The sequence below is a fragment of the Staurois parvus genome, unplaced genomic scaffold (genome assembly GCF_062004578.1).
Source record: "Staurois parvus isolate SC_StPar_1 unplaced genomic scaffold, SC_StPar_1.0 ptg000165l, whole genome shotgun sequence".
In the NCBI taxonomy this organism is placed as follows: Eukaryota; Metazoa; Chordata; class Amphibia; order Anura; family Ranidae; genus Staurois; species Staurois parvus.
In genome coordinates this window covers 6,562,109-6,586,407 of record NW_028317961.1, presented here as the reverse complement: position 1 = coordinate 6,586,407, position 24,299 = coordinate 6,562,109, and the positions used below count along the sequence as shown (strand labels likewise).

The 24,299-nt window shown below is 46.0% G+C and overlaps 1 protein-coding gene and 1 pseudogene across 1 annotated transcript in view; one reads left to right on the top strand and one right to left on the bottom strand.

Moving 5' to 3' along the window:
• The first annotated feature begins 566 nt into the window (after window positions 1-566).
• MOXD1 (monooxygenase DBH like 1) overlaps window positions 567-24,299 on the top strand; it is a 152,901-nt gene continuing 129,168 nt past the window's right edge. Inside the window, exon 1 of the mRNA XM_089676177.1 lies at window positions 567-1,146. Coding sequence (XP_089532303.1) covers window positions 883-1,146 — 264 coding nt within the window. The 5' untranslated portion in view covers window positions 567-882. The remainder of the gene's footprint in view (window positions 1,147-24,299) is intronic.
• Window positions 17,170-17,326, bottom strand: LOC149462855 (U2 spliceosomal RNA; annotated as a pseudogene).

Below are 24,299 nucleotides of genomic sequence, written 5' to 3'. Positions count from 1 at the left end.
CTCATTAGGAGCATACCCTGACATTGCCAGGCATGTATCCAAGCACACAGAGGCCATACAAACTACTGAGTACCATTTTGTTTTGGGTTGCTGCAATGAAATTTCAGCAAAATGGACTAGCCTGCTGCATCATTTTTTAACTTTGATTTTTGGGGTGTCTTTGAATTAAATCCTCTGTAGGTTAAGAATTTTCATTTCCATCAAACGATGGGGCATCCTTACTTTCCTAACACATTACCCAGTCCATATCAGTATAGATATCCAGCATGATATTTTTCCCCATTGAGATCTGATGTGTTTTCAGAGTGCTCTTTTAATTTTCTTAAGCGATATATATATATATATATATATATGTTGAGCAATATATATTTTTATATATATATATATATATATATATAATTTATTTTTTTGTCCTGCTAGTAGTGTCAAAGCTTCAAAGCGTGTGATTTTCGAAAATTCATATGCAGGTTTTCATCTCACCACGAGAGGGGGTAAAATGTCCTATAGATATACCAAAAGCTTATGCTTCTGCAGCTCTAAAGGTTTCTTTATTTTTGGCACAGAGCAGTAATACAAAAGGGAACTTCTCTCTCACACAAAGACGAGTACCCACTTGTAACAGCATGCCAATAGCACTATACATCAAGACAGCATTGCCCCAGGCTAGTAGGGAACATAATTGAAGGGCTAGAGCTTTAACTATGTTTATTTCTTTCTGATAGGGACAAACAGTACAAGCTCACAGCACTCTGTTCCTGAAATCTTCAGCGGACACATTACTAAGCTAAGGCAGAGAGCATTAAGTAATATAGTGAATGGGAAGGAGTTGAATGGTAAAATATTACAAACCTCTTATCCTGCCTAACAGAGAGGAAACCTTACATGAAGATGCATATATACTCAATTCTACTGCTGCTGCTATTTGTTACATCAGTGAACATGGATCTGCTGGCATATAGTCATAGTGCTGTTCTGGATGCCCAGGGTAAATATAAAATAAGTTGGACCCACAAGGACGGCACCATTACCTTCCTGCTTCAAGTGGAAACTTTGGGCTATGTTGGATTTGGATTTTCACCAAATGGAGCCATGGCATCATCCGATATAGTTATTGGAGGGGTTTATAGAGGAAAGCCCTATTTCCAGGTATGCAGTAAACATGCACAATTCCTTTTTTGGTAATTTTCTGTACTGCTAAAGTCTTTGTTTAACTAATATAATAGGTGTCCAAATGCTAGAGTTTTGTCATGATATTCAGAACTGGCATAGATATGTAAGAATTCTAAACTGTTTCACTTTTGCCTGAACATCTTTTTAACTGATGAATTTCACTCACAAAATGAGCATGTACTCCAATAAAATTAAATGATATAAGATTTAATTTTCAATGAATTGTTGCTTTAATGTATGTTATAACTAATGGACCAATAGGTCAGTATATAGATAAGAAAATGGTGTGAATAAATATAAAAAAATGTATATAAATGAATCAATACTATTTTCAAATGGATATGTCAATAAACATTAATAATCAACAGTATTTATTAACTGATACATTATTCTACATAAGTTTAGAGTTCCTATGAATACTAATTACAGAATAATGATTGCAATGATTATTAATTATGAGTGTAATCATCAATGGCAAAATAATGATAAACTAATTGATCATTATTAGGAAATGTCAGTTGTTTAAAAGGTGATAAGACAACAAAAGTTGTGTTGCAAAAGTTTTACAGTAATGTTTAAGATGCATTGGAATTGTTTTATAGGTGTAGAATGTTTGTTTGTATAGTTACAGAAAAAGTGTGATCTATTTGTGTTGCTTCTAATTCTAAACTTGTTTAGCCTTAAAATGTATGTAATACTTTATGTTGGGATAGAGTAGGGAATAGTTAAAGCAATATTAAACCCCAAACCAAAATGTAATGTATTGCAGATTACCAATCATTAGATGTGGCTGCTAAATTAATTTTATTTTTAATGATTCTTTCTCTCTGTTTTCCTCTTTATATCTGGCCAGAAGCACACTCCTGTATTATAGTGCCCCCACTCTGGATGAATGAGCACAGGAGCCCCTGTGCAGAGCAGCATTGTCAGTCTGGGAGGGAGGGGAGTGTTAGGTGGTTAGCAGATTTAGATACACTAACAAATCAAAGTCAACCATCAGCTCACTCTTTATAATTAGTAACAGCAACAGTTTGTTTGTTTTTTTCTTTTGGGATAAAGGTTTTACATAAATAAGTAAAAGCTGATCATTGTAAGCACCCATGTCTATGTTAAATGGTTTGTCTCTACCCTGTTACATCTGCAAGACAGCTTGTTCTTTTGAAAAACAGTATACTTACTGGCCAGATCACCAGGTGAAAATAAGGGGGAAAAGCCTAAAAAAAGAATACTAATGCAGCCACTTCCAATAATTTGTAAGCTGTTACATCTGCAAGACAGCTTGTTCTTTTGAAAAACAACAGACTTACTGACCAGATCACCAGGTTAAAATAAGGGAAAAAAAGCCTAAAAATAAGAAAACGGGTGCAGCCATCACTTCTAAGAACTGGTAAGCTATATATAATGAATTTTTCTTTTTGGATTTAATACCACTTTAGGAAGTTTTTTTTTTTATCTGTCTTTTTCTTGTAAAGGAGATTTTTCCATCTACTTCATGCCCCAGACATGCTGAGGAGGTAACAAGAAATCTCTCCAAAGTGAGGAAATATCCCCTCTCGACCAGTTGTCACCAGAACAGGTTTATGTACTGAAAGATTTCCTTTTACATCCTGTTCCTATGACAATACTAATGTTTTGGATCAGCCATCACTTTTTGTACCATTGACACAGACAGCAACTAAAACCTGACAGAGATTTCTTACTCTTCAGAAAGATCTGTCATATAATAGAGGACTGATCAATAAGATCTTATGGATGCAGTCAATGCCTCCAAAAACATAGAATACAGTATTGCTTCCTCTGGTCTATACATATACACACATACAATATTCACAGATATACAGCCCTATGTCACATAACATTTTTAAAATAAACTAATAACTGAATGTTCAAAAATGTCCTACTTGACCAAACAATTTTTTGGCATATAATGTTCAGTTTATAGGATCTGACCTGACTGTTAATGTGCCACACATGGTTAAATAAACATGCTGAAATCATTCATTACTACTTATGGTATCTAATGCATGTGGACACCTTATAGAGAATCTCTCCTTTTGCCCATTCAAAGTGCACACTTCCCAACTTTTGAACTTGTGAAAGCGGGACATCTTGGGATGGAGAAGACACATGGCACAGAATGTGCTGCGGGGAAAAGCAGGCATGGCTAGAGTGTGCTGAATATTGAGTATGGCTTAAAGTGGAATTCCAGCTAAAGTCTTATTAGTCTTAAAAATGTCCCGTCCTCCCTCCTAACACCTATGCTAACTAACCTGTGTAAAAAAGATCTATATACTTACTTTTTTTCAGCCCGTTCCAGTACAGTTTTGTGATTGGCTCCTCTGTGTCAGTCAGTGGCCAGTGCAGTGGAGAGGAGGCACCGCTGATAGTGGCTCCACCATGGGTGCCTATAGGTGCCACCAATACAGTGATCAGTGCTTAACAAAAAGCACTGACACTGTACTAATGGCACTGGGCATGAAGGGGTTAACATGTGGGGCGATCAAAGGGTTAACTGTGTGCTGGGAGTGTTTTACTAGGGGGCGAGGGGTGTGTTCTTCATTGTAAGCACACTGATTTGGATGGCTGTACTGTGCACAGGGCCGGACTGACCATTTGGAAACTCGGGCAGTGCCTGAGGGCCCGGGGTCAGTATGGGGCCCCATGAGATGCCCATGGTACCTTTTTCATAGGCTTTTTTGAGTTTGGGCAAGGACAGGGGCCCCATGATCCCCTATTGCCCGGGGGCCCCATGAGTTGTCAGTCCATCTCTGACTGTGCACAGCTATCCCGAGCAGTGTGCTCGAACTGACAGGGAGGAAGATTGTTTGTAAACAAAACAATCTTCCTCCTCATCGGAGATGCTCGGTAATCACTGGGCACCGGCGGGTAATTACATAACCGGAAATGCAAAATTACGTATATATGCATGATTCTGCACACAGGTGCCGCCCTGTAGCAGTATATCTGCTATAGGGTGGTCCTTAAGCGGTTAAAGAAGAACTTCAATAAAAAAGTTGCAACTACTCATCAAGGAGCAACACTTTGGTCAGGACTATGAAATACACAACATAGTGAACAGAGTGCAGGCATCAATTGTATGTAAACAAAGCACAGAGAGTAGCAGACAAAACAATGCAATGCACAGAAAAGTGTAGGAGTACAGCATTAAAGAGTGTAATAGGGCCTGTCATGTATGTTATAGCAGAGCCTGACATGTAGAGGGAGGCCTCTCTTATGGCCCTGACTCAAGGACCACTGGTAGTGAAACAGCCGTGGAAGCATGGCAAGGTACAAGTGCCTGTAGAGCAGTGGTTCTCAACCTTTCTAATGCCGCGACCCCTTAATACAGTTCCTCATGTTGTGGTGACCCCCAACCATAAAATTATTTTCATTGCTACTTCATAACTGTAATTTTGCAGTGGGAGGAGTAGTGCCATGTCATTGGTATCAGTGGAAGGAGTAGTGCCCCATCACTGATGTCAGTGGGATGAATAGTGCCCCATCGTTGGTATCAGTGGGAGGAATAGTGCCCCATCGTTGGTATCAGTGGGAGGAATAGTGCCCCATCACTGATGTCAGTGGGATGAATAGTGCCCCATCACTGGTGTCAGTGGGAGGAATAGTGCCCCATCACTGATGTCAGTGGGATGCATAGTGCCCCATCGTTGGTATCAGTGGGAGGAATAGTGCCCCATCACTGATGTCAGTGGGATGAATAGTGCCCCATCACTGGTGTCAGTGGGAGGAATAGTGCCCCATCACTGGTGTCAGTGGGAGGAATAGTGCCCCATCACTGGTGTCAGTGGGAGGAATAGTGCCCCATCACTGGTGTCAGTGGGAGGAATAGTGCCCCATCACTGGTGTCAGTGGGAGGAATAGTGCCCCATCGTTGGTGTCAGTGGGAGGAATAGTGCCCCATCGTTGGTGTCAGTGGGAGGAATAGTGCCCCATCGTTGGTGTCAGTGGGAGGAATAGTGCCCCATCGTTGGTGTCAGTGGGAGGAATAGTGCCCCATCGTTGGTGTCAGTGGGAGGAATAGTGCCCCATCGTTGGTATCAGTGGGAGGAATAGTGCCCCATCGTTGGTGTCAGTGGGAGGAATAGTGCCCCATCGTTGGTATCAGTGGGAGGAATAGTGCCCCATCGTTGGTATCAGTGGGAGGAATAGTGCCCCATCGTTGGTGTCAGTGGGAGGAATAGTGCCCCATCGTTGGAGTCAGTGGGAGGAATAGTGCTCCATCATTGGTGTCAGTGGGAGGAATAGTGCCCCATCATTGGTGTCAGTGGGAGGAGTAGTGCCCCATCATTGGTGTCAGTGGGGGGAGTAGTGCCCCATCATTGGTGTCAGTGGGGGGAGTAGTGCTCCATCACTGGTGTCAGTGGGGGGAGTAGTGCCCCATCACTGGTGTCAGTGGGAGGAGTAGTGCCCCATCACTGGTGTCAGTAGGAGGAGTAGTGCTCCATCACTGGTGTCAGTGGGAGGAGTAGTGCCACATCATTGGTGTCAGTGGGAGGAGTAGTGCCCCATCATTGGTGTCAGTGGGAGGAGTAGTGCCCCATCATTGGTGTCAGTGGGAGGAGTAGTGCCCCATCATTGGTGTCAGTGGGGGGAGTAGTGCCCCATCATTGGTGTCAGTGGGGGGAGTAGTGCTCCATCACTGGTGTCAGTGGGGGGAGTAGTGCCCCATCACTGGTGTCAGTGGGAGGAGTAGTGCTCCATCACTGGTGTCAGTGGGAGGAATAGTGCCACATCATTGGTGTCAGTGGGAGGAATAGTGCCCCATCATTGGTGTCAGTGGGGGGAGTAGTGCCCCATCATTGGTGTCAGTGGGGGGAGTAGTGCCCCATCATTGGTGTCAGTGGGAGGAATAGTGCCCCATCACTGGTGTCAGTGGGGGGAGTAGTGCCCCATCACTGGTGTCAGTGGGAGTAGTGCCCCATCACTGGTGTCAGTGGGAGGAATAGTGCCACATCATTGGTGTCAGTGGGAGGAATAGTGCCCCATCATTGGTGTCAGTGGGAGGAATAGTGCCCCATCATTGATGTCAGTGTGGTGGAGGGGAGAATAGTGCCCCATCATTGGGGTCGGGGGGGGGGAAATAGTGCCCCATCGTTGGTGTCAGTGGGGGGAGGAATAGTGCCCCATCGTTGGTGTCAGTGGGGGGAGGAATAGTGCCCCATCGTTGGTGTCAGTGGGGGGAGGAATAGTGCCCCATCGTTGGTGTCAGTGGGGGGAGGAATAGTGCCCCATCGTTGGTGTCAGTGGGGGGAGGAATAGTGCCCCATCGTTGGTGTCAGTGGGGGGAGGAATAGTGCCCCATCGTTGGTGTCAGTGGGGGGAGGAAGAGTGCCCCATCGTTGGTGTCAGTGGGGGGAGGAATAGTGCCACATCGTTGGTGTCAGTGGGGGGAGGAATAGTGCCCCATCGTTGGTGTCAGTGGGGGGAGGAATAGTGCCCCATCGTTGGTGTCAGTGGGGGGAGGAATAGTGCCCCATCGTTGGTGTCAGTGGGGGGAGGAATAGTGCCCCATTGTTGGTGTCAGTGGGGGGAGGAATAGTGCCCCATCGTTGGTGTCAGTGGGGGGAGGAATAGTGCCCCATCGTTGGTGTCAGTGGGGGGAGGAATAGTGCCCCATCGTTGGTGTCAGTGGGGGGAGGAATAGTGCCCCATCGTTGGTATTAGTGACACAAATGATGGGGCACTATTCCTCCCACTGACACCAATGATACTTACTTTGCTGACCCCTGCTCCAGCCTGGGCTCGCTCTCTCACTTACCTGTCAGCTGTCTTCCTTCTCTGGCCGCTCTCCTCTTCACTCGCTCCGGCAGCTCCCTCGGTCTTCTTTGATGTACGCGCGCTGCCGCTCGGCTCCTCCTCTCCAAGCTCCACCTCCTCGCCGGTGATTGGCCGCCTGTGTGTCTCTCCTGAGCTACAGTTCCGGTGGCCAATCAGCGGCGAGGAGGCGGAGCTGCTGAGCGATCCCGGAGGTGTGGCCAGGTGACAGCAGCGTATCATCCCGCCCACACATCGCCGGAGACTGCAGCGGTGTCTCGGTTCCTAAGACCATCGGAAATATGTGTTTTCCGATGGTCTTAGGCGACCCCTGGGAAAGTGTCGTTCGACCCCCAAAGGGGTCGCGACCCCCAGGTTGAGAACCGCTGCTGTAGAGTGTCCAACTGACCGTACAAATGAGAAGCAGATGCTTCTCCAGGGATGGGTCAGATGGCCAGTACAGTGGCAGCAGAAGCAGTAGACCCTGAATTTGGCCGACAGCAAGCTGTCATTTGCTCGGCAGGCAGATGGCTGGTCACCGGTGCAGAGGAGGCTGGCAGCACATGGCAGGTAAAGGCCCAGCAAGGACCAGGTAAGTATCATGCAAAGCTAGGCAGACAGATAACAGGATGCATGGTCAAGTAAGCCAGGTCAGCAACAGACGGTCAGATACAAGCATGGACAGCATGCAAGAGAATGGTCAGGATACAGGCAAAAGTCAACAGCACTGGAGCAAGCAAATGAACAGGAGGCAGAGCAGAATTCAGAGACAAGGCAAGTTCAGGAGAGGTAGCGTTGAAGCATGGTGAGGATAAGCAATCACAGGAGTCAGATACAGGAGCAGATGCAGGGACACAGAGCTGTAGATTGGACAGCACTAATTAGTACAACTGCTGGATTTAAATAGTCCATTTGGTGCCACATCTAAATGAGCACCCGCAAGCCTGGGCCTGTACATCTGTAAGTGCCTGTAGCCTTCATTTGTACTATGGCCGGCGCTTTCCTGACAGGGCCCCCTACATTCCTAATCAGTGGGAGAAAAAAAATTCCCATTGTCAGTTTTGGGGTGATTTCCCTGAAGTCAGTGAAGATCAATGTTGAGTAGCAGGAGGTGGGGGAGAACAATAGTGCTCACTGGGGGTAAGGGGGCAGCAATATTGCCTGGGGGGGTGTTCAGGAGCAATAGTGCCCAGCAGGGGGAGGAGGAGAACAATAGTGTTCATAGGAGGGTGGAAGGAAAAAATAAATGCCCATTGGGGGGTTGGGGAGGAACAATAGTTCACAGTGGGGGGATGGTGGAGGACAAAATGGCTTAGAAGCAGTGGATAGAACAGTAGTGCTCAGCGGAGGTAGGGGTAAACATTGGTTTAAGTAGAAAGCACCTTTTTATGTATTCTGTTTCCACCACTGTTGTTCTCTCTTCTCGTCTGCCGTGCTTGAACAAGAGTTATGGTGACCAACTCTGGGACACAGCCTAGATCTGCAGGACACCTGGATTGTGTTAAAATCCTGGGACAGTTCCCAGGGGCAGTTACAAAGGTACAAAAGTGACAGATTCTCTTGAAAGGCCACTCTTTCACTGATGCATACTTTTTCAGCTACTTCATTCACTTGAAGGGGCACAAAGCCTAAACTTTCTGTAAGCTCCTTATCAGTGTTTACACAGGTTAGTGACCTACTCCCTTCCATCACATGTAAGTTTGCTACTTTTTCTGGGACCTCTTTGCTGTTAATAACACAAGCAATAAAGCAAATAATACTGGCTAGGCTGGTAAAATACAAGCCAGGAGGCAACTTTACTTGCATGACAATGTTTGGGCCAAGCAATTGGTCAAATAGGCCCGAGAACTGCAACTGGGAGAAAATTGCATGCTCCTCTGCAAATACAGGGGGGAGAGTGGGAATGTTAAGTGGATGTGTATGTGAGTGTTTGGCGGTGAGGGATTTGCCACTTTTCCCTAAATAAACTGAAAACTCTCTTTAAATAACATTGCATTTCAACAGAATGTGTGTATAAGTAAAAAAGCAAATAATTAAAAAAAAATAATTCAGGATAGAAACTAAAGGAAACTTGATAGGGATAGAGAGATCAATAAATAGCGAATAGAGGGTGCACACCTTCACTTCTCCTTTTCTCCCCCCCCCCATCTTTACATCTACTTTTCCCCCTATTTTTTCACTTTCATTTTTTTCTTTACTCTATGTACTATGAATCCACGGGGCCACATAGGCCATAGTCGAATATATTATATGACCTGTTTGGATAAAAGTCTTTATTTTCTGGAAGATCGCAACCATAGGGTACTTGATATTCCCAAGTTTTATGGGGGACCTAGTTTTGTCATTTGCTCAACTGAATGATGTTTACCTCAGACTGTTCATTGTTCTTTGAAACCCATTTGTACCTTTGATGATCAGCTACAATTAAGCCAGATGTGGCAGTTATTTTTGTTTGTATGCTCTCTGTACACTTTTTTCTTTCCTAAAACTAATAAAAACTATTGGAACAGAAACTAAAGGAAACTTGTCATGCATGGCCACAATACAGAAATGCCACATTCTAACATATCATTACTGTGATGCCAACTTTACAACTATTATTCTTTATATTTGGTAATGCATTTTTTTCAAATTATTCTTTACTCTTGGCAATGTAATTATTTATTACCGAGATATGGAGCAAACATTTGCCATTGCTTTGTAGCTGACACGTCGTAATTAAAGTGATCAGATTGATAAGTTTGTATAAATAGACAATGCTGCCACTAAGGGTGAATGCTAAGAAGTACTCCAAGCACACATTGTTTATGCAAGAGATTTCTAAAGCATTGAGCTGATATTTCCTGTATTAGCGAAGCTGAATATCAGTCTAATTACAAAGTCAATACTACATGCTAACTGACGGATGATGGGTTCATATTATTATTTTACATTGTTAATTTTTAATCATATCAGCGTAACTTGCAAGCATTCATTTCTGTCATACATGTAGATGGAAGTTTGTGCCATAACCACAATAATCGGTCACCATTCAGCTTTGCAAGTTATCTGCTTATGAGAGTTATTGTTAAGATTTGTTCAGTGCTTGTACATGAATCATTATTGCTTACATATGGAGCTATTATTTTATAACAAATATTCAGGTTAACTTGAACAATGTTCCTCTGTTTACCTTGGGAACACAGTTCCAGAGATGATTCAGTTGTATTCTGCAATGTTAAGTTACCCAAAGCCATAAGATTTCAGCTACTCAGTCCAGCCATTTTTGCCAGATCAGGCAATACACTAATACTAATACTTGGGCTTGTTAGAAAACTTTTCCTGAATGCAACCGTTCTCCTTTCAAATACAGTCAGGTCCATAAATATTGGGACATCGAAACAATTCTAACATTTTTGGCTCTATACACCACCACAATGGATTTGAAATGAAACGAACAAGATGTGCTTTAACTGCAAACTGTCAGCTTTAATTTGAGGGTATTTACATCCAAATCAGAAGAACGGTGTAGGAATTACAACAGTTTGCATATGTGCCTCCCACTTGTTAAGGGACCAAAAGTAATGGGACAATTGGCTTCTCAGCTGTTCCATGGCCAGGTGTGTGTTATTCCCTCATTATCCCAATTACAATGAGCAGAGAAAAGGTCCAGAGCTCATTTCAAGTGTGCTATTTGCATTTGGAATCTGTTGCTGTCAACTCGCAAGATGAGATCCAAAGAGCTGTCACTATCAGTGAAGCAAGCCATCATTCGGAAGAAAAAACAAAACAAACCCATCAGAGAGATAGCAAAAACATTAGGCGTGGCCAAAACAACTGTTTGGAACATTCTTAAAAAGAAGGAACGCACCGGTGAGCTCAGCAACACCAAAAGACTCGGAAGACCACGGAAAACAACTGTGGTAGATGACCGAAGAATTTTTTCCCTGGTGAAGAAAACACCCTTCACAACAGTTGGCAAGATCAAGAACACTCTCCAGGAGGTAGGTGTATGTGTGTCAAAGTCAACAATCAAGAGAAGAATTCACCAGAGTGAATACAGAGGGTTCACCACAAGATGTAAACCATTGGAGAGCCTCAAAAACAGGAAGGCCAGATTAGAGTTTGCCAAACGACATCTAAAAAAGCCTTCACAGTTCTTGAACAACATCCTATGGACAGATGAGACCAAGATCAACTTGTACCAGAGTGGTGGGAGGAGAAGAGTATGGAGAAGGAAAGGAACTGCTCATGATCCTAAGCATACCACCTCATCAGTGAAGCATGGTGGTGGTAGTGTCATGGCGTGGGCATGTATGGCTGCCAATGGAACTGGTTCTCTTGTATTTATTGATGATGTGACTGCTGACAAAAGCAGCAGGATGAATTCTGAAGTGTTTCAGGCAATATTATCTGCTCATATTCAGCCAAATGCTTCAGAACTCATTGGACGCCGCTTCACAGTGCAGATGGACAATGACCCAAAGCATACTGCAAAAGCACCCAAAGAGTTTTTTAAGGGAAAGAAGTGGAATGTTATCCAATGGCCAAGTCAATCACCTGACCTGAATCCAATTGAGCATGCATTTCACTTGTTGAAGACAAAACTGAAAGGAAAATGCCCCAAGAACAAGCAGGAACTGAAGACAGTTGCAGTAGAATCCTGGCAGAGCATCACCAGGGATGAAACCCAGCGTCTGGTGATGTCTATGCATTCCAGACTTCAGGCTGTAATTGACTGCAAAGGATTTGCAACCAAGTATTAAAAAGTGAAAGTTTGATTTATGATTATTATTCTGTCCCATTACTTTTGGTCCCTTAACAAGTGGGAGGCACATATGCAAACTGTTGTAATTCCTACACCGTTCACCTGATTTGTATGTAAATACCCTCAAATTAAAGCTGACAGTCTGCAGTTAAAGCACATCTTGTTTGTTTCATTTCAAATCCATTGTGGTGGTGTATAGATGTTAGAATTGTGTCGATGTCCCAATATTTATGGACCTGACTGTAGGTGATGCCAGAATAGCCAACCTGCAATGCTCTCCTCTTCCCCTCTCTATTTACATTAACTTACTTGGTTGGCAGAAATAACCCAGTTAATGGAGTACTTTCAGTACTTGTAAGATTTTCTTTCGTCACTATAGTCAGATGTACTGTTCATTCAAGATCTATAATGTCTATGGGTGGTCTTAGAAAATGTTGGGACTACTCTGGCTATTCATTTATCCTAATGTAATGCTGGCCATACACAAAAGACATTAGATGCTGGCTGGGCATCGAAAGAACTATTTGCTATCGGAGATGTGCATTACGGAAAAATATGTTTTGTTTCGGATTTGTTCCTTCAGTTAATAATTTTGTTTCATCATATTCATTATTTTAGAATGATTCATTTTCAGAAATTGTTTCGTATGTTCAGATTTTGTTTGGTATATTCGTTATTTTTAAACAATTAGAATTTCTAAATTTTGGAAGATGGCTATTTTAGTTCCATTCTCTTCTCTTCTCGTCTCTTCTCTTCTCCTCTGTATTTATTGAAATATGTTTCCATTTTGAATTCAAATTCATTTTTTAATTAAAATTTTAATTAATTTTCAAATTCAGATAATTATTTTTGTTAAATTTTGGATTCATTCAAATTCATTACTTATGTGATTTGGAAATTCAGATACATCCGAATCTCTGAATATCGAAAATGTCTGAATTTCAGTTTGTAACAAATCACAAATGTCTACTTGCTTTGAGTAATGATTTTTTACAAACAGCTGTACAAGAACATGCTCATGGTGGAACAATTGCAAATTGCTATAGTTTTTTTTTAGAACTTTCCATGCTTGTTTTCAAGTAGATGTTTGGTTTTCAGAGGTTATCATCACACCTCTCTCCAATGCTCCTTGTTCTCACTAATTGTGCCTTTATCATTTCTCACAACTACACCTTCAGTCTTTCAGATGTGTATTTTTCCTAATGCCACAATAGGTTTGTAGTTTGGCCTAGTAGCCAAGAAAAGTTTATTAGCACTGTGTGGGATGATGTCATTATGAGTATAGTTTGGTTCAATGAATAGAGAACAATGAGGCAGTCAAAATATCTGAGTTTGCAGATGTATTGCAGAAAGTGATAATATTACACTCTATGCAGTGCATAGAAATTCCAAGCAATATAATTGCTTGTGGTAGAAACAATGACAAAGTTAAAGCCTGAAGGATCAGTGGTTAAATAGAAATACAAGATACATGGATCATTTATGTGAGATGAAAGGCTTGGCAAGTCAAAAGGCTGCTTGAAAGCAATGGGCTATTGTTGTTATAGGGACTTCAATTGACTCTTTTATCTTTAATGCATCAATAAAATAAAAGAAATATAGAAAGCCAGATAACTGGTTTCTTGTTCGGAGCTTACCCCAGTCAAAATGGTACTTGGGACAAGATTAATGGGAGCACTAATTTCTATATGAACAGCAAAGTGACATAGGGTTCCATTCACAAAGCTGTATTTTCCCCTTTAAAATTTGTGGTAACACTACTAAAATAACACATGCGGTATTTCATGGAAATATACGGTATTTATGCAGTGGAATGGGTACAGTAAAGAATAATAAATACAAAATATCTTTCTAAATTTCAAATATTGAATCAAAATAGTATAAAAAAATCACACATATATACTGTATAAATACCCTTCTACAACATTGTCTTTTTTATTGGTGGAAGAAGGATATATATATGTCAACATTTAACATTTAAAAAGATATTTTGTATTTGCTTAAAGAATAACTAAATTAATTTTTTTCTTTTTATTTTCGAATAGGGTGGGGAGGCATTAGAACACCTATTAGGTTTTTAATGCTGTTTGTGGCACTATTAGGAAGATTAACCCTCTCTATTTGTCCTGTTTACCATTATCACTGAAAGTGAAATTAAAAGAAAATCCCAAATTTAGGTTGTCCCCAGAAAAGCGGGGGGGGGGGGGGGGGCATCTTCCGGTGGGGACACAGATGGCAAAAAATTAGAAAACAGTGACAGGGGTTAAAACCCTCCCTTTGTTAATCTAGTGTTGCCTATAGCTGCACTTTCAAGCAGCCTTTCTCAACCTTTTCAACACAGGGAACCCTTGAAATTTTTTTCCAGTCTCAGTCCCCTGCTAAAAATTACTATATCTACAATTCATGATACATTAGTGTGATGGTCAGTGGCATGAATTACCCCCTTATAAATAGCTAAAAAGAACAATATAGATAGCTAAAAAGAACAATAATGGCAGTGGGAACTTGTCAGTGGGAATGTAGCACCCTGCATTAACACTGGTTGCAAGATGTTATGTGAACACAAGATGGCAGTGGCCTGCGGTTCAGTTATGCAGACTATTGAAGAAAAGCCTAGTTGAACTTGTATGCTGATAGCAGGACTTCTGCGCTCAGACAAGGAGTAAGCAGACTACATTTCCCAGAAGTGCTGGCAAAGGGGAAGGATGATATATATTAAGAAGGACAGGAAGTGGACAGGAAGGAGGCGGATGATGAGCGGGAAGGATGGTGTGAGGAGAAGGCTGTGTGGCACTATGGAGATCTGTGTTGGATTGGACCGCTGAGTGGAAAAGTAGAGAAGGATTGAAGATCGCTGATATCGCTGACAAGCAGGACAGACAAGCCTATGGGCAGGCAAATTATAGTGCTGTCATCGGCATTACTCTTTATCAGAGGAAACAAGAGAACACAGGTTCCCCCCCCCCCCAACAGTTTTACTCAGCAATTACAGGGTGCTAGTGGGGAATCTCCAGCTGGGACCCAGTGATTGACATTGGTAGCCGCCAATGGCAGCGCGCGTAGGGCGGTGCGCGAGGCCCTTGCCCAGAAATGCAAATCACAGTTTTGCTCAGCCCTGCCGCCCTGTAGCAGTACTTCTACTATAGGGTGGCGGGTAAGCTGTTAAGGAACAGTCCTTTTGTTGAGTAGCAGCCATTATGCTTATTGTACAGTTGTGACCCTGGTATCAAGCAGTGGTTGCTTTATGTGACTAATTCAATAACTTGGGCACTCCCTCCAATACTGTTTCCTGAATTTTACCACCACTTCTTGCCATCTCCATTTATCAGGTCACATAACAGAAGACAGGGCCTAAAAAAAATTTACCTTCAGCTAAACAAGGGTCCCCTGGAGATATAACATTTCTGTGTGGCTTAGAACACTTCAGGATCAATCCAGCACACTGTTATGTAATGCAGTATGGGAAGTGAATAGTGCAGCACTTATCACAAAATGATCCCCAGATCACCAACTGCTAACTGCAGCTGATCTTTTTTCCCAAGACTGACTTACCATGCCTTGATCACACTGTGTCTTTCTTTGACTTTGTTTCCTCCCTCCACTTTAAATCAAAACTTCATCTAAAAAGGAAATTTCATCCTCCCACTCCTCTACTACTTTTGGATGGCATTATTTATTTTTTTTGAGTGGGTACCTATGCCTACAGGTACCCGCTTCACTTCTGCTAGGACTGTCTAAGCTATCCAAGTGGTGTTTGCCCACACTTGCAACCTCCTTTGACACGGGTGCTAGGAGGCTGCACAGATCTACTCAGGCATGCACAGTGAGAAACAGGCTGTGAAGCACCAGGAAGTCACAGCCGGCTTCCCTTATCCAATTTGGCAGTGCAAGGGCATAGAACCAGCCCAGGGATAAGTTCCTCTTCAAGTAGCTTGCATTAAGCATTGAAACATCAAATGATCATAAAGCAGGTTACATTACATTTTCAATTATATGTTAACCTTGTATGTGTTTTATTTTATGGAGGGGCTTCCTTGCTGTTGAGATTATAGAACTACAATTTTAGCTTTCTCCTTTCACATGCTACAGCACAAGAGGGATTATGTTTTTACATACATTTACCCTAATCAGTCTCAGTTCATTGCAATTTCGAGCTAATCCTAATTACACTCTTTAAACAGGGTTGGTTTTAGATTTCAGTTTAAGGAAGATTGTACATACTTTATATACATGGCATTGCTCTGTTTTTGGAAGGCTTTCACTTGGAGGAATGAGGGGGGTGGGGGGTCATTATCTTTTCTCCTACCTTGTTTCAATCTGGATACAAGCTTTCCTTGAAAAAGAATCTTTAGTTCTAGAAATGCTTCACCTGCTGTCAGCATCATTTGCTTTACTTTTTGTTCAGTGTCACAAGATGCCCTCCTCAGCATTCATGCTTCATCTTTTTCAGCATTCCAGGATACTATCCGCAGGCTCCATGCTTTCAATGTCCAATGTTCAACACAATAATCATAAGATCCAACTGCCGTGTGTAGACTGGACACAGTGTTATAAGGAAAACTAGTTTGCCCCTTTGGTCAAAATATCCCTGGCTTCAGCTGATACGTACTGATTTCTGACTCATTTCAGCCATTGGAAAAAAAATATTTTTCTTTTATTCATAAAAACAAAAGTGCTATGCATGTTTTTTTTTGTTTGTTTTTTTTCCACAGTGGTGCGATAAACAAAAACCTGTAATTGAACAAAAAACGTGCAAGTGTAAAACACAAACACAAAAAAGTGCACTTAGGGGTGTACTTTAGTCCACCCCTCGAAGGGGTAGGACCCATACCTTGATCCCCCGGGGCGCAAGGCTCCTGACAGGGACAAAGGTTTCCACATGGTCCACCTAGCCAAAAGGCCTGGCGGACCCCTTTCCTTGTGGCTAGCCGAAGCCGACCACCAGTTCTAGGTCAGGGAGCTCTCCCGAAAAGAGACCCCGCAGGAACAAAGGAGGAAGGAACTTAATGGCCACGCATCCTCCCCCTAGACTTCAGGGCAGGCCCGAGGACCCATGCCCTTCATCCTAAGAGAAAAAAACATGCACAAAAGAGAAAAGTGACAAAACAGTTGGAGAAACATAAATAAATAAATAAGTGGCCGTGCAATCGTGCACTGGCTAGGCCCTGCTGAGGCCCGTAGCAAAAAAATTGCAGTGGACTTAGCCAAAAGGCCTAGCCCTAAGAGGCGCAGTGCAGAAAAGTGTTTGGAACAGTGACAATGTGCACTTTTCACACTTGGGCTCCCACCCCCATGTGTTACTAAAAGCACCCCTGAGGCGACCACTCTCAGGGGGCACTGCTCCGCGGACTCTCTGCCTCCCCGGTCCCTGGCCAGACAAGGTAGACCCATTCAAGTCAGCAGGAACTGGGCCTCTCCAATTTTCTCAGGGGAATTATTCCCGGGCCCCAACAGCCAGTGGGCGCCTTGGATTCTCTTCCAGTCGGTACTAACCTTCAGAGCCGCCATCATACCAGCAGGGGTACTTCACAGCCAGCTATCCTTGCCCAAAAGCAAGAATGACGGCTGAGCACCCCTACTGAAAACTGATAAGAACAGATACTACACTTGATCTTAGCCAAAAGGCTGAGAAGTGTGTACTTTATAAGCTTATAGCACAATTATTGAATTAGTAATAATGTGGGTTATAATGGGTTCTAAAGGTCTGTTGGCATCAGTCAAAACCAACGTATGGAGTGTTGTATGTCACTTTGGAAAGATCAGCTGCATGAGTATGAATGAGTACAAGGGAATTACCACAATGTGTTCTCCCTGTGCCTGCGTAGGTACCCGGTTTCCTCCTACACGCCAAAGATATGCTCGTGGTTAGTTGGCTCCTGTCTAAATTGGCCCTAGTATGTGTATGTATGAATTTGAGTTAGGGACCTTAGACTGTATCCTCCTTAAGGGCAGGGACTAATGTGAATGTACCATATATATGTAAAGGGATGTGTAAGTTGACGGCTCTATATACAGTAAGTACCTGAAATAAATGAATGAAAAATCCATAAAGACCCAAGGAGGCAATATGAAGTTCAATACGTGGAATCTAAGGTGTTTAATGAATTCTCACATTTGGAGTAAGGAATAAATTTTTCTTACCCTTTAGGAGTGTCTGGGGGTTGCCATTTTCTTGATCTATAGAGTAGTGATACCAAAAACAGACTTTGGTGAACCTCATATATGGATGAATTAGTCTAACCCCTTAGCGCCGGCGTCTCCCAGCCCTTTAAGGGTTTCATAAGCTGGGAGGTGGGGCGGGGTTTTAGGGTCATGTGAACGCCGTGATTCGCCGTCACGGAGGTTCCCATGATTGGGAAAGTGTCAGGACAGGAGCTGAGGAACGGACAGGCAGGCCTAACAATGTAACGCACTGGCTGACGACAACCACCACCCACAGACCAAAGTCCCTCAGGGCGCGGAGTCTAAGTCCCAGGCTGCCCTTCACCAGGGCCCCTGATGGTGGGGATGGACTTGACGCAGCCAGGAACCAGGTCGCGGCCCCCGAGACACCTCAGCTGCGGTAATGGCCGCCGCCAATGGCGTGTAGCTGGTGGAAGAGACAAAAGAGTAGTCAGACAAGCCGGGGTCAACAACAACAGGACAGAACAGTACAGGACAGCAGACGAGAATCACAGGTCACGAGCCGGGTTCAGCAACAGAGGGTCAGATCAAAGGAGAATACAAAGAATAGTCAAGACAAGCCGAATCAGATACCAGGAGAGTCACGAGAGTCAGAACAGAGTAACAGCAACACAAAGACACAAGACACAAGTGCAAAGAGCATGTGCGGGCCACAGGCTTATATGTCATCAGCCACACCCCTCTGGAGGATGGACCACAGAAACCTGAAGGCATAAAAGGGCTCCCATCATGCACAGCAGAATCCAAGATGGACACCAGCACATGAAGTAACATAACCACAGGGAAAAGGTAGGACCTTGACAGTACCTCCCCCTCAAGGGCCCCTCCCCCTCCGCGGCTCAACAAAAGGTTTCTGAGGAAAGCGGGTATGAAAAGCGCGGAGGAGGGCAGGAGCATGGACATCCGCGGAAGGAACCCAGGAACGCTCCTCGGGACCATAACCGCGCCAATGAACCAGGAACTGTAATTGACCGCGCACCAATCGAGAGTCCAGGATCCGGCTCACCTCATACTCCTCATGACCGTCAACCCGGACAGGACGGGGCCGAGGAAGAGAGGTAGTGAAGCGATTGCAGATCAGAGGTTTCAACAGGGAAACATGAAAGATATTGGAGATCCGCATCCCAGACGGAAGGGCAAGTGCATAGGCCACCGGATTCACTTTGCGGAGAATGCGGAAAGGACCGACAAAACGGGGAGCCAGTTTGGGTGTGGGCACCCGAAGATTGAGGTTGCGAGTAGACAACCACACCCGATCGCCGACCTGGTATGAAGGAGCGGGCAACCGTCTGCGATCAGCCTGGAACTTCTGGCGCTGAGCTGAGTCCCTCAAGGCCCTCTGGATCTGCCCCCAAGAAGAACGCAGGGCAGCAAGATGGTTCTCCACAGCCGGAACGTCCTGTGGTGAGAACCTCTCAGGTAATACCGCGGGTTGAAACCCATAGTTGGCCATGAAGGGAGACATCCCGGTGGAGGAGTTGACCGCCGAGTTCCTGGCAAACTCTGCCCACGGCAGGAGATCGGCCCAATCATCCTGATGGTCTGAAATATAACACCGAAGGAATTGTTCTAAGGCCTGATTGGAACGCTCCGCAGCCCCATTGGACTGCGGGTGGTAGGCTGATGAAAAGGAGAGACTAATACCCAACTGGGAGCAGAAGGCACGCCAGAATCTGGACACGAACTGACTCCCGCGGTCTGAGACAATCACCTTAGGTAACCCATGCAGGCGAAAAATCTCCCTGGAAAAGACCGTGGCCAGTTCCTGCGCTGTGGGTAATTTCCTGAGTGGAATGCAATGGCACATCTTGGAAAACCGATCGACGATCATGAGGATGACCGTATGACCCCGAGACACCGGGAGGTCTACAATAAAGTCCATCCCTAGATGTGACCAAGGACGCTCCCCATTGGGAATGGGTTGCAGAAGACCCAAAGGGAGATGCCGTGGAGACTTATTCTGGGCACAGATCGAACATGCCGCTACATAAGAGGCAATGTCGGCACGGAGGGTTGGCCACCAGAATAAGCGAGAGACGACCCAACACAGCTGGTTCTTCCCTGGATGCCCGGCAGTTTTGGCATTATGGTAGGTACGCAGCAGGCGGGTGCGCAATCCCTCGGGTACGAAACATCTACCCTCCGGCCTCCCGGGAGGAGCATCAGTTTGAGCCGCCAAAATCTGCTCCCCAAGGGGAGAGGTCAGACTGGTGCGAATGGCAGCCAGGATCTGATCTGGAGGTATAAGTGAGATTGGCTCAGAGTCCTCCCTGGACAACTCAGAGTATTGCCGTGATAACGCATCAGCCCTGACATTCTTGGAACCAGGCAAATATGAAACCACATAGTTGAAGCGTGACAAGAACAGAGCCCATCTGGCCTGGCGGGGTGTCAATCTCTTGGCCTCCGAAAGATAAGTCAGGTTCTTGTGATCGGTAAGAATGAGGACCGGAACCGCGGAACCCTCGAGCAGGTGCCTCCATTCCTTGAGAGCCAGAATGATGACCAACAACTCCCGATCTCCAATCTGGTAGTTGCACTCAGCCGAGGAAAGCTTCCTGGAGTAGAACCCGCAGGGAAGTAGGGGTCCATCGGGCGACCGACGCTGAGACAGGAGAGCCCCTACTCCCGTCTCGGAAGCATCAACTTCGAGGACGAAGGGCAACCCAGGATTGGGATGCGAAAGAATCGGAGCCGAAGCAAAGGCAGCTTTCAGAGCCTCGAAAGCTCTGATGGCCTCGGATGGCCACTCGTGAGGGTTACTCCCCTTCTTGGTTAGGTCAGAGAGAGGCTTTGCCAATGTGGAGAAGTTCCTGATGAACTTCCGATAGTAGTTGGCAAAACCCAGAAAGCGCTGAATGGGCCGAAGACCATTGGGACGAGGCCACTGCAGAACTGCCGCAACCTTCTGAGGGTCCATGGAAAATCCCTCCGCGGAAATTATGTAGCCCAAAAAGGCAACCTGGGATCGATGGAACTCGCACTTCTCGAGTTTACAAAAGAGTCCGTTCTCACGCAATCGTTGCAGCACCTGCTTAACATCCTGGACATGGGACTCCATGGAGGTAGAGTAAACCAAGATGTCATCCAGGTAAACCACTACGCATTGCTGCAACAAATCACGAAGGACATCGTTTATGAATTCCTGAAAGACCGCGGGCGCGTTACACAATCCTAAGGGCATCACCAGGTATTCGTAGTGCCCAGTTCTGGTGTTAAACGCGGTCTTCCACTCATCCCCCTGTCTGATCCGTACGAGGTTGTACGCCGCCCTAAGGTCGAGTTTGGTAAAGACCGTTGCTCCCTTAAGGCGGTCGAATAACTCAGAAATCAAAGGAATTGGATATGCATTTTTAATGGTAATCCGATTGAGACCCCTATAATCGATGCAGGGCCTCAATTCCCCACCTTTCTTCTTTACGAAAAAAAACCCCGCTCCTGCTGGGGAAGTAGACTTACGAATGTGCCCCCGGGAAAGCGCATCCACCACGTACTCCTCCATGGCCTTATTCTCCGCAACCGAGAGAGGGTACACCCTGCCACGTGGAGGAGTGGCCCCGGGTTGCAGGGATATGGCGCAGTCGTAAGGACGATGCGGTGGTAAGGTACCAGCGCGTACCTTATCGAACACGTCCCGGTATTCCCCATAGTCGGTGGGCAACGCAGAGTCCGAGGAGGCACACAATACCTTAACCGGCCCCCGGATGCACCCGGCCCCACACTGTGGAGACCATGAGAGAATCTCGGCTGTTTGCCAATTGAAGGTTGGATTGTGCCTCTGGAGCCAGGGATACCCCAAAACCACTGAATAGTGTGGGGAAGAAATCACCTGAAAACAGGCCAACTCCCTGTGAACAGCCCCAATGGCTACCTCTATTGGCAGGGTCTCGTGGGTAACCTGCGGCGGCTGCAGGGGCCTGCCATCTATTGCTTCGAGAACCAATGGGGCAGCACGAGCCTGCAGGGGAATGGAGTGCTGCGCAGCAAACGAGCTGTCCAAGAACAACCCACCGGCCCCAGAGTCTACCAACGCCTGGGCCGTCACCGAGCCCCCTGTCCAAGAAAGGACCACGGTGATCAGTGGCTTATCCTTGCGGAACGCCGGGGACGAGGAAACTCCACCCAAGATCTGTCCCCGACATGATCTCAGGTGCGAGCGTTTCCCGGACGGACCGGACAAGACTGCCGAAAGTGCCCACCGAGGCCACAGTACAGGCAGCGACCCTCCCGACGCCGAGTGGCCCGCTCCCCCTCGGAAAGGCGAGCAAACCCCAGCTGCATGGGTTCCCCACCAGACAAGCTATCCCCAGGAGGCGTGGGAGGAGAGGGAGGAACGGGTGGGACAGAAAACGCAGGTGCCAGTCGATTGGAAGGCCTCCGCAGGCGTTCCTTGAGTGAAGGCCTCTCCCTGAGCCTGGTGTCAATCAGGATCAGGAAAGAGATGAGCTCCTCCAACACCACAGGCAGTTCCTTAGCTGCAATCTCGTCCTTCAATGAGTCAGAAAGACCATGGGAAAACGCAGCCACCAGAGCATCATTGTTCCACCCGACCTCTGCCGCCAGGGTACGAAACTCTATAGCGTACTCAGCCACGGTCCGTGAACCCTGATGCATGGTCATGAGCAGCTTGGCCGCCGAGGCGGAACGAGCCGGTACGTCGAATACCCTACGGAAGGCATCGACAAAACCAGAAAAATCTTGAATCACCGGGTCGTTCCTCTCCCATAAGGGATTTGCCCAGGCCAAGGCCTTGTCTGAGAGTAGTGAGATGAGGAACCCCACCTTTGACCTCTCAGACGGAAAGGCGTGGGGTATTAATTCAAAATAAATACCCACCTGGTTGAGGAACCCACGACACTGACTCGGCTCACCCCCAAAGCGCTGTGGAAGAGGGGCTGAACCGGTCATACCTCTGGACACCGCGGGTGCCGCATCAGCCGCGGCGGTAGGCACAGCAAGCGGAACAGCAGCGGAAGCGACCACCGGAGCGACAACCGGCCTAATAACACCAGGAGTAAGGTGCGCGGTGCGTGCAAGCAGAGTTTGAAACGCCTGAGCGAACTGATCCAACAGGTGATCCTGTTGATCGAGTCTGGCGACTAGCATTGGGAGCGAAGGCGTGCCTGCACCGTCAGGGTTCATGGCACTTGTGTAATGTCAGGACAGGAGCTGAGGAACGGACAGGCAGGCCTAACAATGTAACGCACTGGCTGACGACAACCACCACCCACAGACCAAAGTCCCTCAGGGCGCGGAGTCTAAGTCCCAGGCTGCCCTTCACCAGGGCCCCTGATGGTGGGGATGGACTTGACGCAGCCAGGAACCAGGTCGCGGCCCCCGAGACACCTCAGCTGCGGTAATGGCCGCCGCCAATGGCGTGTAGCTGGTGGAAGAGACAAAAGAGTAGTCAGACAAGCCGGGGTCAACAACAACAGGACAGAACAGTACAGGACAGCAGACGAGAATCACAGGTCACGAGCCGGGTTCAGCAACAGAGGGTCAGATCAAAGGAGAATACAAAGAATAGTCAAGACAAGCCGAATCAGATACCAGGAGAGTCACGAGAGTCAGAACAGAGTAACAGCAACACAAAGACACAAGACACAAGTGCAAAGAGCATGTGCGGGCCACAGGCTTATATGTCATCAGCCACACCCCTCTGGAGGATGGACCACAGAAACCTGAAGGCATAAAAGGGCTCCCATCATGCACAGCAGAATCCAAGATGGACACCAGCACATGAAGTAACATAACCACAGGGAAAAGGTAGGACCTTGACAGAAAGGTCCCGGTCGAAAGAGGAGATTGGGACCTTTCCGTGAGTACCGGACATGTGTGCTTGGAGCGCGCAGGGCGTGCGCTCTCAGCACATTTTTATTTTTAATTGCACACAAATGTGCGGCCACTCGGCGTCTAGGCCCAGACGCCGGGAGGCCACACAATTGTGTGCGACCGGCGTGAAGAGGTTAAATGATTGCACATGTAGCACCCTTCTAGATAGGTTGCTAGGATGATTGGTTAATGTACTTCTTTTGACCCCTCTGTCATCATTGGAGCAGTTATTGATTCCTTTGGGCTGGTCTAGATTTCACAGGCTGCAGGTTTGATTGCTCTCACCTGCTTTCTGGAGGCTTCCAGAACATAGAGGCCTGAAAGAGGACCAGTATTTGACTGGGGAGAACATAAATAGTCTGGGGTCTGGAGCAGCCATGGTTCCTGTTTCCAGCTTTAGGGGCTACTGCCCCTTTGAGGCAATTCTGCTGGAGTCTGTTTTTGTTCATGGGTCCCAGCTAGCAGAGCTGGGGTGCCTATTCCTAATTATCTTTTTTGCTAACTAAGCAGCTTCACCTGAAAATCTAGTCAGGAGAAGTCACTGAAGAGTGCCTGGAGAAAGCTAAAAGGTGTGTAGCTGGCAAAAAATAGAACC